General features: G+C 40.7%; 1 protein-coding gene across 2 annotated transcripts in view; it reads right to left on the bottom strand.

Annotated features, from left to right (window-relative positions):
- Positions 1–14,324, bottom strand: part of GNS (glucosamine (N-acetyl)-6-sulfatase) — a 49,794-nt gene that overhangs the window by 14,663 nt on the left and 20,807 nt on the right. For both annotated transcript variants that reach the window (XM_055579710.1, XM_055579716.1), the window contains 4 exons: positions 13,857–13,939; positions 12,453–12,571; positions 10,651–10,754; positions 3,290–3,391 (listed from right to left, as the gene is read on the bottom strand). In XM_055579710.1, coding sequence (XP_055435685.1) covers positions 3,290–3,391; positions 10,651–10,754; positions 12,453–12,571; positions 13,857–13,939 — 408 coding nt within the window. The remainder of the gene's footprint in view (positions 1–3,289; positions 3,392–10,650; positions 10,755–12,452; positions 12,572–13,856; positions 13,940–14,324) is intronic.

The following is a 14,324-nucleotide window of genomic DNA, read 5'->3' on the forward strand; positions in this document are numbered from 1 at the left end:
TAGGGACCTGGATTGTTAGGTCCATGAATCAAGGCAAATTGGAAGTGGTCAAACAGGAGATGGCAAGAGTGAATGTCGACATTCTAGGAATCAGTGAACTAAAATGGACTGGAATGGGTGAATTTAACTCAGATGACCACTATATCTACTACTGTGGGCAGGAATCCCTTAGAAGAAATGGAGTAGCCATCATGGTCAACAAGAGAGTCCGAAATGCAGTACTTGGATGCAGTCTCAAAAACAACAGAATGATCTCTGTTCGTTTCCAAGGCAAACCATTCAATATCACAGTATTCCAAATCTATGCCCCAACCAGTAACGCTGAAGAAGCTGAAGTTGAATGGTTCTATGAAGACCTACAAGACCTTACACCCCAAAAAGATGTCCTTTTCATTATAGGGGACTGGAATGCAAAAGTAGGATGTCAAGAAACACCTGGAGTAACAGGCGAATTTGGCCTTGGAACACGGAATGAAGGAGGGCAAAGGCTAATAGAGTTTTGCCAAGAGAACACACTGGTCATAGCAAATACCCTCTTCCAACAACACAAGAGAAGACTCCACACATGAACATCACCAGATGGTCAACACCGAAATCAGACTGATTATATTCTTTGCAGCCAAAGATGGAGACGCTCTATACAGTCAGCAAAAACAAGACCAGGAGCTGACTGTGGCTCAGACCATGAACTCCTTATTGCCAAATTCAGACTTAAATTGAAGAAAGTAGGGAAAACCACTAGACCATTCAGGTATGACCTAGATCAAATCCCTCATACCCACTAAGACATAGTAAAAAGATAACAGCAACTGATGGCAAGGACGTAGAGAAACTGAATCCTTTTACACTGCTGGTGGGAATATACAGAACAGTGCCATCATTTTAGAAACAGTCTGGCAGTTCCTCAAAAGGTTAAATAGAAAAACCACCACATGACCTAGCAATTCTACTAAGGATACACTCAAGAGAATGGAAAACATTAGCTCACCCAAAAATCTATATATAAATGTTCACAGCAGTGTTACTCATAGAGTCAAACAGGGGAAACAATGCAAATGTCTATCAACGGATGGCTGGATAAATACATGGAATACTACTGTTTAGTAATGAGAAGGAATGAAGTAGTAACATGTGTTACAATGGGGATGACCCTTGAAGACAGCTCAGTGTTTTCAGCCAATCATAAGAGACCACACACTGTATAATTCTATTTACAGAAAATGTCCACAGCAGACGATCTGTAGTGACAGAAAGGAGTGCCTGTCTGGTGCTGAGAGAGGGAGCCTGGAGTGACTGCTAGTGTATCTGGGGGTTTCTTTTTGGGGATGATGAAAACGTTGTAAAGTTAGATTATACTGCAGTTGTACAACTCTGACTATATCAAAACCTAGTGAACTGTCAACTTTTAACTGGTGAATTGTATAGTAAGGGAATTAAGCGGTGAAAAAAGTGATTCATCTCATTAATACAGAAATGTACTGTAGAACCAACTCTAATTTGGTTGTTTTTTACCCCCTAGAGCAAAAAATGAAGTAGTCTGATAGTTTCATATAGAGCAAAGGGAATTCTCACACATTACTGGTGGAATATAAACTGATGATGATTTTGGACAATAACTTGGTGCTATTTGTAGGAATGAAGATGTGAGGTTCCTGTGACCTTGGTGTGTATACACATGCTCACTGGGAAACATGTATGAGAATGCCATGGCAGCACCGCGCCTAGAGCAAAACTAGAATACCACAAATGTACACTGATAAAAAAATATAATTAAGTGGTGAAGCATTCCTTCTTATGATGGAATATTAGGTATCAGTGGACAATATGGATCAATTTGCAAACAATGCTGAACTGGAAAAAAAAGTCTTGATCACAACTAGTAGAATGTCATCTTTAGAGTGCAAAACAAGATAGGTATTTTCCCCCCAAGACAGGTATGTTGTTTATGGCTACGTACATGATAACTACTAAAAAAATAAAAGCCAGAGAGTAACAACCATAAAATTCAGAAAAGTGATAACTGGTAAGGGCAGGTAAAGGGGTGGGATGGGGAGGAGTGCATAGGAAGACCCATCAATATGAGGAGTATTTCAGTTCTTAAATGGGATTATGGGTATTTCCTGTGTTTTATAACTTACATGAGTGACATGTACTCTCTTGGATAAGTCACACATCACCTAATAATTGTGACAGATTCATACAAATCAGTAAGAGTTACCTATAATATAGAGTACTGATCCGTCAAACTTCTCTATGCCTAAACATATTCACATACATTTTTAATGAAAAAGAGATGTTGTTTGAAACCTCCTCTTCTCCCTGCAGTATGTGGTGGGCATCTTTCTAAGTCAATATATACTTATGCACATCATTTAGTGTTGCTTTAATAGTCTTGTTTAATTTTGCCACAATGTGACCAATTCCTACTGTATATTCAGGTTTTATAATTTTCTTCTATTAATACTGTATGTAGGGTTTTTTAAATTAAACTTTTTATTACGTATTGGGGTACAGCTGATTAACAATGTTGTGATGGTTCCAGGTGAATATTACACGTAGTTCTTTATAGTTGGCGCTGTGCAGTGCTAGACACAGTAGGTACTCAAATAATTCTTGAACGAATTTTGTTCTCTTAAGAGTAAATTCCCAGATGGATCTGCTTGATGTGTGTATTCTGAAGTGATGGGTCTTATTAAATTAGCCTACTGATAGCTTATACTGATTACACTTCAGTGAGTCTGAGTAGCTTTCATTTTTTTCAGACGTCTATAATTACTGGGTATTAATCTTTTTCATCTTTGCCAGTTCTACAGGCAACAGGGGCCTCCTTCAGTTAAGCCTTTCTTTGATCAGCATTGAAGCAATCTTTTTGCACTGACTCTGGTCATTTTTAATTCCTCTGAGAATTGACTAGTTACTTCTTTTGCCTATTTTTATACTGGGATATTAATTTTTGCTTTTAAGAACTCATCTATTAGAATTACTTACCCTTTTTCATATATGCTACAAATATTTTCTCAATTTGTTACCTGTCTTTGTGTATGATGGGGCTTTTGGGAGAAGGAGGAGAAAAGGAAGGATACAGAACTCTGTTTATATGTGTCTAGTCTTTTTAAAGAAAGCTCCTTCCCACTACAGATATGAGAAAAGCTGTATTCTCTGCATCCCAAATTTAATAGTTTTAAGATTTAAAGGGTCTCCCCTGAAGATTTAAAATTTACTCTACTTATACAACCTGGAATTTACTTCCGAGTCTTGGCTCAGGGCTGATTGAGGGCTTTATACTCACCAAAATGGGCAAAAAAGACATCCCATCCATCTGGGTCTTATTCAGGCTATAGCCTGCAATGTCCAGAATAGTAGGGCCCAAGTCAATGTTGGCAACAAGCATCTATGAGAAAGAGAAAGAAACAATAAATTGACTCAGAACACAGCTGGTCTCATTTTCCTTTTCTATCTACACTAGAGTTCTCTTTCCCCAAACCCATCCTTGAAACAAGCGGCACTTTCTATTACCTTTTGTACAACCCATACTTCCTATTGCATATATTCAAATATAACCATGACAATTTAAGATATAAAACATAAAGCCTTATAAAGTTTATAATACAGGCCCCTGGGAAGTTATGCTTATTTTACAGTTATTGACCAAAACATTTTTCAAGATTCCTTTAGGATTGCCTTGAGTCTGTTATGAATGATTAGAAATATGTCAGGCTACTTTATACAAGTGTTTTCCACCTTGATTATTCTCACTAGTTCACTACGTGACTTCAAACTGACTCCTGACATTTTTGAAAGGCTCAAAGGTTGAATGCTTGTCGCCCATTAGGGTATCCGCATTTTAAATACTTTTTCAAAGTGACAACATGACTAAAAATATTTGCAGTAGGCTTTGGAGAGTGCAGAAAATTTATCTCAACAATGCATCAGTAAGTTTCCTTAATAAGCACAAAACCTGGATGTTTAAATAAAAAAATCCTAGAAATTAAACACTGTGTAGCATTTATTCCTTGACATATCTCCTTGATTTACTGGATAATTTTCCTTCTGTACACAATATCTCTACCAGGTCTAAACCTGCATAGTCCAATAGAGGAGAGAACAGGAGTCATACGTGTAACTTAAAATTGTCTAGTGACCACCCTAGTGGCTCAGACAGTAAAGAATCTGCCTGCAATGCAGGAGACCCGGGTTCTATCCCTGGGTTGGGAAGATCCCTGGAGAAGGAAATGGCTACCCACTCCAGTATTCTTGCCTGGGAAATACCATGGACAGAGGAGCCTGATGGGCTATAGTTCATGGGATAGCAAATTGAGCAATTAATACTCTCACTTTCAATGATCACACTAAAGTAGAAAAAAAAGAGGTAAAATTTATTGCAAATGTTTAACTATTACTATTTAATATATAAGCAATACAAAAGAAAATGATGAGATTTTACTTTATAAAAAATTTTGAACCAATTATTTGAAATCTGGTATTCTGCATCTCAGTCTGGAGTATCCCATATATGTTCTGGCTCAACAACAACATGAACTTTTGTAGCAGAGGGCATAGGTCTAGAAGTCACATGGTCACAGGCTAGAAAAAGCCTTGGAATGATGAGACAATCCAGAGAAATGAAAGAACTAATGTTCACCAAGCACCTACTCCAGGCCAGTTCCTAACGCATATCTTCATTTAAGCCTCACCACGATTCTAGGAGCTTCCCTGGTGGCTTGGCGGTAAAGAACCCACCTGCCAATGCAGGAGATGCAGGTTCAACCCTTGGGTGGGGAAGATCCCCTGCAGAAGGAAATGGCAACCCACTCCAGTATTCTTATCTGGGAAATCTCATGGACAGAGGAGTCTGGTGGGTTACAGTCCATGAGGTCGCAAAGAATCAGACACGACTTAGGGACTGAGCATGCACGCACCATCCTAGGAAGCAGTATTTCCCCCATTTTACAGATGAGGAAACGAAAAGAGAAGTAACTGAAACAAAGTCAGCAGCCTGTAACTGGAAAAGCTGTCATTTACTAGAAATAAATACCAGTCAAGAAAACTATAGAGAAAACTCAGATCATCTCAGGAGAAGCCAAAAGGGGATTAAAAACAACAACATCAACAAACTAATCCTGCTACTTTTAATTTAAAAACAAAACCAAAGTGCAGACACAAAAGGCAAGAAGACATCTTCTGAGTAGCAGCCAGGTTTCCTGGCTCCTGGAGAAGGAGTGATGGTTCCTGGAGGGCAGAGTAATATACATATCCTGGCTCTGAATCAATTAGTATAACTCTGCAGCTGTTGAAAATTAACCTTCAGTAGCAGGCAACTCAGGAAAAGCAATCCATGCGTTAGTGAGGATAAAAAACACAAAAACTATGTCTCTGGGGATTGGTGTTGGGCGGTATCTTTCCTGGTTCCAAGTCCCCCAGGTAGACTAAGCCACTTAGGAGACAGTCAACAAGAGTGAGTATGAATATGAAAGAGACCATGGCAGGAAAAGACAGACAAGCAGAGATACCACCTCCAGAATCAGATAAATGCAACAAGACTTCAAAATGTGGCTGACATATTTTCAATGATGTCCAGAACATGAATGAAGCCAGTCCCACAGGTATTATTAACATGTCCAAGGCACCAAAATAATAAAATGGACAGACATATAAAACAGTGACTGCCTGGCTCAGCCATCAGCTAGAGGTGGGAATGCCCTCTAGTGGCAGTCTGCTCTGTGCGTGTGTAGGGGCGGGGGTTGGGGGTGGGGAGAAGGTCTGCAAGATCCAGAGCAAACAAAGTTGCTAAGATTCAGCACAAGTACCATAAACACCATCCCCAGGACACATTCTTTCCAAGTGTCTACATAATCATATCTTCCCTAAAAATGATGGAGTTTTGTTTGACTACTGGGTTTTGTTTGACTAAGAAGTAGAGTCTCAAAATTAGCATACAATGTTAAGAGATGGGAGACTTCCAGTAGATACCAAGTGTAATTGAAGAATCTGAGAGAATTACCTCTCTCTGGTTTTTATACAGCCAAGAATTACAATGCATACTGTGAGCCCATCACCATAAGGATGTCTAGAAACATTAGCATTTCAAGATCCTAAAATGGTACTGCTTTTATCACTGAGTGTAAACCTAAAGATTCATTTATGCATTGGAACAGAAAAGGCTCTGACAAGACCAAGTAAATCAGTCCATAAATCACAGCCTCACAATTTATTTGGGAATGGTCCTAGGATTTAAGTATATAGACATTTTGATCAAATAAAAGGCCCTAAAAAACTGAGGCATGAGATCAAGGGATATCATGTCTTGAACCTGCTTATTTTTTAGGTCTAGAAACTACCTAAAAGAACAAGGGCTCCCAGGACTTCGAACAGACATTTAAGCCCTGATGTTAAGAGAGTTCATATAAGGCTTTCAAAAGAAGACTGGAAGCGTACCAGATAGCACCCCAAACCCATCTAGTGAGCAGCACTGAGAGCAGACAACTCTACACATCTTGGGCTGCTTCACCTCGATTTGCCCCTCATCCCCCACTTCCCTAACAAGGAGTAAGCTGGGATGAGACCTAGTAACACAAGAGAATTCACACTTAGCATCTTTCCAATTTCACATGGGGAAACCAAGGCTTAGTCTAACCAGTCTTAAAGCCAGTAAGCGGTCTTCCTGACTCCCTGCTCAGTTCCGTTTCCCCTGAATCATGCTATGTCCTTTCCATTTTCCTACCAACATTTTCCTTTCTTAAAGCCCGAGAACTTCCATCACCAAATCTAAAGCTAGGTTAATGTTCCTCCAGAGGAGACGACCTCAACAGCCAGTGCTTAGCATCCGCCCATACCACCTGCCCCTGCTCTCCTCAACAGCCGACACAAAGCTAAAGCCACTGCTCAAATGTGCCTTGTTCTGGCCACCAGGCTGTTGCCAGCTCAGCTCATTATGCTCAACTCACCACCCCGTGACCCTCACACAGAACCTGCACTGAGACAGCCGCGCTGCCAGCGCAGGATGAATCAGCCACCGTCGCTGACACTGTGTTAGATGCAAGTTGGAAATTTCACACTTCTCACCCACAGCTGTCAGCACAGAATGTCATAAACCATGTCATAAAGGACAGAGGGCTTAGTATGTTAATTTCTACTGTACAGTAAAGTGATTCAGTTATACACATACAGAGATACGTTTTTTTTTTTTTAATATTCTTTTCCATTATGGTTTATCATAGGATATTGAATGCAGTTCCCTAGGACCTTTAAACATTTTTTTGTTTTATATTGGAGCATAGTTAACAATGTTGTGTTTTTCTTTTGTTGGCTGTACTGCATGGCTTGTGGGCTCTTACTGCCCTGACCTGGCATGGAACCCAGGCCCTTGACAGTGAAAGCACCAAGTACTGACCACCGGACCACCAGGGAATTCCCCCAAACCCACGGATTTTTGAGAACAGTTAACTTTCAGACTTGGTTCTGCCACTTACTGTGCAACCTTGGTAATATCCATTCACACAACTTGGATGTCCACCATTGTACGTTAAGGGCTAGGTATTCTTTTTTTCATTGAAGTAGAGTTGACTTAGTATGTTAATTACTGCTGTACAGTAAAGTGATTCAGTTATACACATACAGAGATACGTTTTTAAAAAATATTCTTTTCCATTATGGCTTATCATAGGATACTGAATGTAGTTCCCTAGAGCACATAACAGGACCTTTAAAAATTTTTTGTTTTCTACTGGAGCATAGTTAACAATGTTGTGTTAGTTTCAGGTGTAGAGCAAAGTGATTCAGTTATACGAATACATGTATCTATTCTTTCTCAAATTCTCTTCCCATATAGGTTATTGCAGAACATTGAGGAGAGGTCCCTGTGCTATACAGTGGGTCCTTGTTTATTCACTGCGTAAGCAACTGCTTACATCTGCTTATCCCAAACTCCCACTAAGGGTTGGGTAGTCTAAGTTTGGATAATCCCTCTCAAGTAGGGACTCCTGGAGTCAAAAAGACAAACTCAGTCAGGTGTGTTAAGTGTGAGGCCAGCTGGGAACCTGGGAAAGGCACCCACTCTCTGTGGGGCAGGTATCTGCCTTGATGTCCCAGAGAAGAGCCCTAAACCAAAGCCCCAGAGGACACTAACTTAGCCGGGTGAAAGGGGCATGAGGTGGGCATGCAGACAGAAGCGGCCAGCTGCGCAAAGGTAAGGGGGTGAGAGAGACGTCTGGTCCAGGTAGGAGGTGAAAGGGGTTCAGCCCAACTGCCACCTTCTGCCCTTGAACCAGCTGAGCTCATTCTCCCTGTGCCTTCACAGGCACGGTCCCGCTGCTGAGGAGCCCTCCCACAGACCTCCGCGTGACTGAAGCCTTCCGATACCTGAGTCTCTGCCTAAATGCCTCAGAGGCTTTCGCTGATGAATGCAGCTCAAGTATCTGGCTCCCCCTTGACACAGGGAGTTAAGAATTAACCTTCCAATGACAGCTCTTGCTGTGACTCCCAGGCTCCTCATGTAGTGCGCTGGCACAGGAAGATACCTGCCTGAACCGTAGTCATGGTTGAGTGTATGAATTCTGCTTAAGCGTCCATCAGCCAGACTGCCGGAGTTCAAATGCAGGGCTCTGCTATTCTTTAGCTACACCATCTTGGGCAAATCACTGAACCTCAGTTACCTCATCTATAAAACGGGGATAACTGTATTCATATCTCAAAAGGCTGTGAAGGTTAAGTGAGTTGATACAGGCAGTAACACTTGGAACAGCACCTGCTGCATCCTAAGTATTCAATAAAGGTTATTATTGTTGAAATGGCTTCCTAGGACCCGGTTTCACTTAAATGACTTACAGAAGATGAAGTTTCTGATTTTAGTGACACTGTCAACTTGAAGAAAAAAGGAACAGTCTGTTTCCTGGGCAGCTGGCTGACATCTGTGCTCATCAGCCTCCCTCCTCACACAGACGTAGTCCCATTAGCCCTCTTCCTGGGACACGCACATGGCTACAGATGTGCCTCCTCAATACACTCCCAACACCCAGAAAAAGCTTTTATGGTTGAATGGTCTTCCAGTCTTGTCCGCCTCTCCTGAAAGGAGATGTCCGTTTAGAGGGTAATGGATTTGTAGTGGAAAGTGACTGGCTTTAGAAATGTGGGTCTTGAGAGGAAAAGAAAATTCAGAAGGCAATTATGAAGGCCACTTTACGTTTCTGAGAGAATTTAAACAGAATTCCAATCAAGAGCATTGTGAAAGGAAACAAGTAAATGGCAGACATTTAAACAAAGTAAACATTAAACCCTCAAATCAAATTCAAGTACACAGGATACCTAGAAATGCTGGCCTATCTTCCAATTTTAGCTTAAATGATCCATTTTCTTGATTTTTGTTTGTCTCTCTCACGGAGCTGGGACTGAAATTGTGCTATCCAGGAAGACGGTAAACATAACTGGTAGAGCCTATCAATTCTTCTCTCTCAAGGTTAGACCAGAGAGTTTGGATCAAGGTGCCCATCATCTGCCTCAGTATTAAAACCAGGTATGAAACCAGATGGAAATAGTAACAATAGAATAATGTGATCCTTTATGACAGTTTTAGGAAAGAGAATCAGTAAAGCAGAAAAGCATTATTAAGGAAGAGTCCCACAGAGAGGGACTAAATTCTCAGAAGACAAGCTTTCTGTAACCTTATATGCAGAGGGAGCTCAGACCAGGTGGACATCAGCCGGGAATACCTGGGAGCAGGCTGGAATGAAGAATCAGAATCTACATGTCAACAAGGCCCCCAGGGGATGTGCACACACAACAAAGCCTGAAGAGCCTGGCTCGACAGGGCTGTGGGCTCCAGCCTGGGCTGCCTCTCAAGAGTCATTGTGAACTTGAGGGAAAAAAAAGCAGAGACAGCATTTCTAGTCCAGTCCAAGTGATTCAATCCAAAACTTTCTGGATGTTGAGCCTTTCACTTTCACTTTCAGGAGGTAGTTTTAATGAGCACCCTGGGGAAGTGCAGTCACCATGTAAAGATTCAGTCTCAAGAGACAAGCGAAAGCTATTCGTGCTGATGTGATACATACACAAGGGGAAAATACAGAGAAGAGTGGGTGGCCAGCAGTTTACTGTTATTATATGTCAGACAGTGAAAGACAAATACTGTAAGATATCACTTATTTGTGAAATCTAGCAAATACAACAAACTACCAAATATAACAAAACATGGATATGGAGAACAGATACAGACACAGAGAACAAACGAGCGGTTATCAAAGGGGAGATGGGATGGGGAGGAGAAATACAGGAATGGAAGGTTAAAAGGTACAAAGTATTAGGTGTAAAATAAGCTACACGGATATACGGTACGACACAGGATATACTGTACAATACAGGATATACGGCCAATATTTACAAGTAACTCAATGGAGCACGGCCTTTAAAAACTGTGAATCACTATACTATATACCTGAACTTACAGAATATTGTACATCAAGTATACTTCAATTAAAAAAAAAGAAAGAAATAAGAATCACCGTTTGCAAAGCTTATAAATACACTTGTAAAATCTTAAGCCAATCAGCCTTTATCCTCAAAGGAGGAGAGACAGAATAGGTCTCCTTTTGGGAGGAAAAGCTTTCTCTTCTCAGTCAAATACTACCTGTACATGGCATCACCGTATCAGGAACCTACCTTGCTTGTCTGATTTGGTTTGATCCCAGGCCCTCGAACCAATAGTGGAACTTTGATATCAAATTCATACAGCTGTCTTTTGTCTATTGGCAAAGAAAACTGTCCTGGAAAAAAAAAATGCATAGGGTAAAGATGGAGCCAAGATAGAAATGTCTCTCACGCATGCATTCATTCAATCAACAGTAAAAATAAAAAACAGCCTTGTTTTACTAATTATGGTGTCTTAGCAAAGAGCTTAAATCCCCCAGGGTCTCTAATTATTACAAGGCAGGAAACAGTGAGCTCATCTTCTTTAAATAAATGTCCAGAGGAACTCCCTGGCCTTAAATAGGCAAATACAACAAAAGGAATGACTAGAAAGTATTGAAGCACAAATATACATTATTTATGTATGATACTCCACCTGATCACAACTGAATGACGTTAGTCTAAAAGCTGTTAAATAAAGGAACAAAACCATTTATCCAGCCTTTCCTGAATAAACTGTACCTCAAGATAACCAAACAGTTGATGAGGCAAATTTCCTGAGGAATTCCAGCTAGTAAATTCAAAAGGAAGGACAGAGTTATGAAGTCAGATTTTTCAGTTTCTGAGGGAACTGATTTACGCACAATCATCAATGGGCGTTTCAGGCACAAGAGGTTCACAGGAGGAGCTCAGGTTGGTCCACATGAGCCATCAATCAGAAACAACATCTCTAAAGTGAGGCAACCAGACACCCAGGCTTCATGATGTGAAGCAGTAAGAAGTACACAGCAGCATCAATAAGAAGCATTCTTGTTGAAAAACACGCATTTCTATTAAGACTCTCGCTCTATCAATCTATAGAAAATGCTGAGTATAGATAAACAAGTTATCACATATGCAATTAGCCACATCTAGAATGTGATATTCTAAAGGACAGAAGACCAGTTTCTCCGATAAATCAGTGGCAAGAGACAGCCTTACAACACATAAAAAGTAAAGGTAGCGTATGGGTTTTATGTAGGTTCTGATACGTAATCAACTAATCAGACGCACAATCGAGTGCTGACGTATGGCATCACCACGTCTGGAGTGCCTTCAGAAACTTCTAGCTAAAAAAGAAACATGCAGAAGGAATGAGGAATTCAAAATACTGGCCCTGTGTCACTGAAAATTAAAGCTAGACAACGAAGGTTAATTTACTAGTCTTTACTTTGACTTTAAAAATATTCATAACAACACATGAAATGCCTAATCAATCTGCTCCTGTGCAAATATCAGATTAATTACCTTCAAGTTTAGGAAATTTAAGAGTGGAAAAAGAAGAAAATACTGATTTTTAGCTAAAGAAGGTCCAAGTAAAAAGGACGAAAGTCAAGGACACGGGGTTGACTCATACGGCAGTTGTGAAAAGACAAAAGCCACAAAAGAAAAACCACACATACCAAAAACCTAATTTCACAAGAAAGTTTTTCCCCAAGGCAACCCTCTCTTGGTCTTCTTGTGTAAAATGTCATACCCCTATTCTCTAAGATCCACTTATCTTTTAAATCAAGTTTAGTTTCTCACCTCTTTCATAAAAGCTGACTCCAACCCATCAAGCTTATTCTCTGCTTAGACTCCTTAGAACACCACATAATTTAGCCTGTCAAATGGCAAATAATGAACCTGGGTCTTTCCCCAAGGGAATGAGTTGGCCTTCTAACCAGAGGAGCCCTGAGGGCAAGACCCTCCCTCTGGCCTATTCACCCCTGCAAAAGGACAGAAGCTCCCAGCCAGCGCCACTGACTGGCTGAGAACGGAAAGGCACTTCACCAAGGTCATGGTCTGCCCCTTACCTGTGTGATAGCCGTTGTCTGAGGTATAAAAGATGTAGGTGTTGTTGAGCTCCCCATTGAACTCCAATCGCTTGACCAGCTTCTCCACGAGGTCATCCACTGAGAGCAGAGTCTGCCACCTGAATGTGAAGAGAGGGCAGCAACAGCACCGCAGAGACAAAGGGCTGAGGTACTGCCATCTTGCCAGAACAGCAAAAGCCAAGTCCAAACAAGCCCCCAAACCCAAAACGCCCCCAAACTCCCTCCCAAAGAAACCCCTCAAAGCCACTCTTCCCCGAAAGCTCCAATCCCACATTTCCTTTCTTTCATTGTAAAACACAGATTAGAAAATTCCAGAACACTCCAAATTTAACTGATTCCACAGAAATAAATTAGGCTTTTTAAAAATGAATTAGCTTTATTATTTATCATAACTGGTGATGAGAATGAAAGACTATTGGTGTTGATGTATGGCAGACACCAACACAATATTGTAAAGCAATTAGCCTTCAAGTAAACAAACAAACAAACAAACAAAAACACCCACTACCAGAAGGCGAACTTGTCAAATCAGCACTGATTGACAGAGATGAATTCAGATAGACCTGTGCTGCGACAGTGTTTAACGGACTAAAAGGGGCCAGCAAACTACAGTCATGGGTCAAAGCTTGACCACATTCTTTCTGTTTTCAACTGTGGTACAAGACATAAAATATTACTGTTTTAACAATCTGTAAGTGGATAGGTCAGTAGGGTTCAGTATATTCACAGAGTGAAACCAATCTCCAGAACGTTTTTCACCTTGCGAATCTGAAACTCGACACCCCCAAAAACGACAACTTGTTGGCTGTTTTTATATGAAGTTTTACTGGAACACAGCCATGCTCATTCATTCTCATACTGTCCAGGGCTGCTTTGCACTCCAACAGCAGAGCTGAGCATCAGCAACAGACGCAAGATGGCCTACAAGCCTGTAATATTTACTTTCTGCCCCTTCACAGAAGAAGTCCGCCAATTTCTGATCTAAAACTAGATACACTGTAAGAGAAAGTAATGAACTTTTAAAAACCTGACTTAAAAGAATTTTCTCAAAAACTCAAAACAGCCAAGGCAGATATTTTGCTCTAGTCTAAGCCTTTAGGTCTTATGTAATTTTCTTTAGACATAGTGAAAAGAAAAATTTCAATCAAATGGCTCCAATATGTAACATTTTAACAAGTCAGAAAAATGGACTGTTTAATCAGTCCTGAGGGCTAAAGGCCACCTTACTACTAAATGCAGAGACCCCGTATCAGAGTCTCTCCCACCAACTTGCTAAGCTCTGATTTTTTTCTCAGAGATAACCACATGGTGCAGTCCTCTATTCATCGGTTGCTTCTGAGGGTCCTCAAAGACAACCCAGACTGAGAAAGGAGCAGCTCTTACCTTTTCCTAAATGCATTATCTAAAAACTGTATTGAAGAATTAGTCATTGGGGTCTTGGCTTGCCGAATTAACCAGTGCTTGTTCTAAAATTTAAAAGAAAAAAAAAGTTAGCACCAAGTCACCACAGTCAAAGTACTAGAGTAGATAAAAGGATCACTTGATATTTGAGCAAAAAGGAGCTAACTGGAGCCTGTTTAAGCAACTTCAGATTTTCCCTCCACCACCCACTCCCACCTCCCTTCTCTGTGTTTGTAAGGAAAAAAAAAAAATTCTGCAAATTATCACTCATTTTTTAGCTTCTTCCCAACCCCTCCCTAACAGCAGAAGGCCTGGGATCCTTCCTGAGCAGCATAAGACATTTAGAGAAAGATACTGGAAACTGACTAGATTACATTTGTAACTTGGAATCTGTGCTTGAGTCTGCCACTCAAACTACAAAAGGGTAAATACTAACTTTACCTTCCTCTA

The sequence above is a fragment of the Bubalus kerabau genome, chromosome 1 (genome assembly GCF_029407905.1).
Source record: "Bubalus kerabau isolate K-KA32 ecotype Philippines breed swamp buffalo chromosome 1, PCC_UOA_SB_1v2, whole genome shotgun sequence".
NCBI lineage: Eukaryota > Metazoa > Chordata > Mammalia > Artiodactyla > Bovidae > Bubalus > Bubalus kerabau.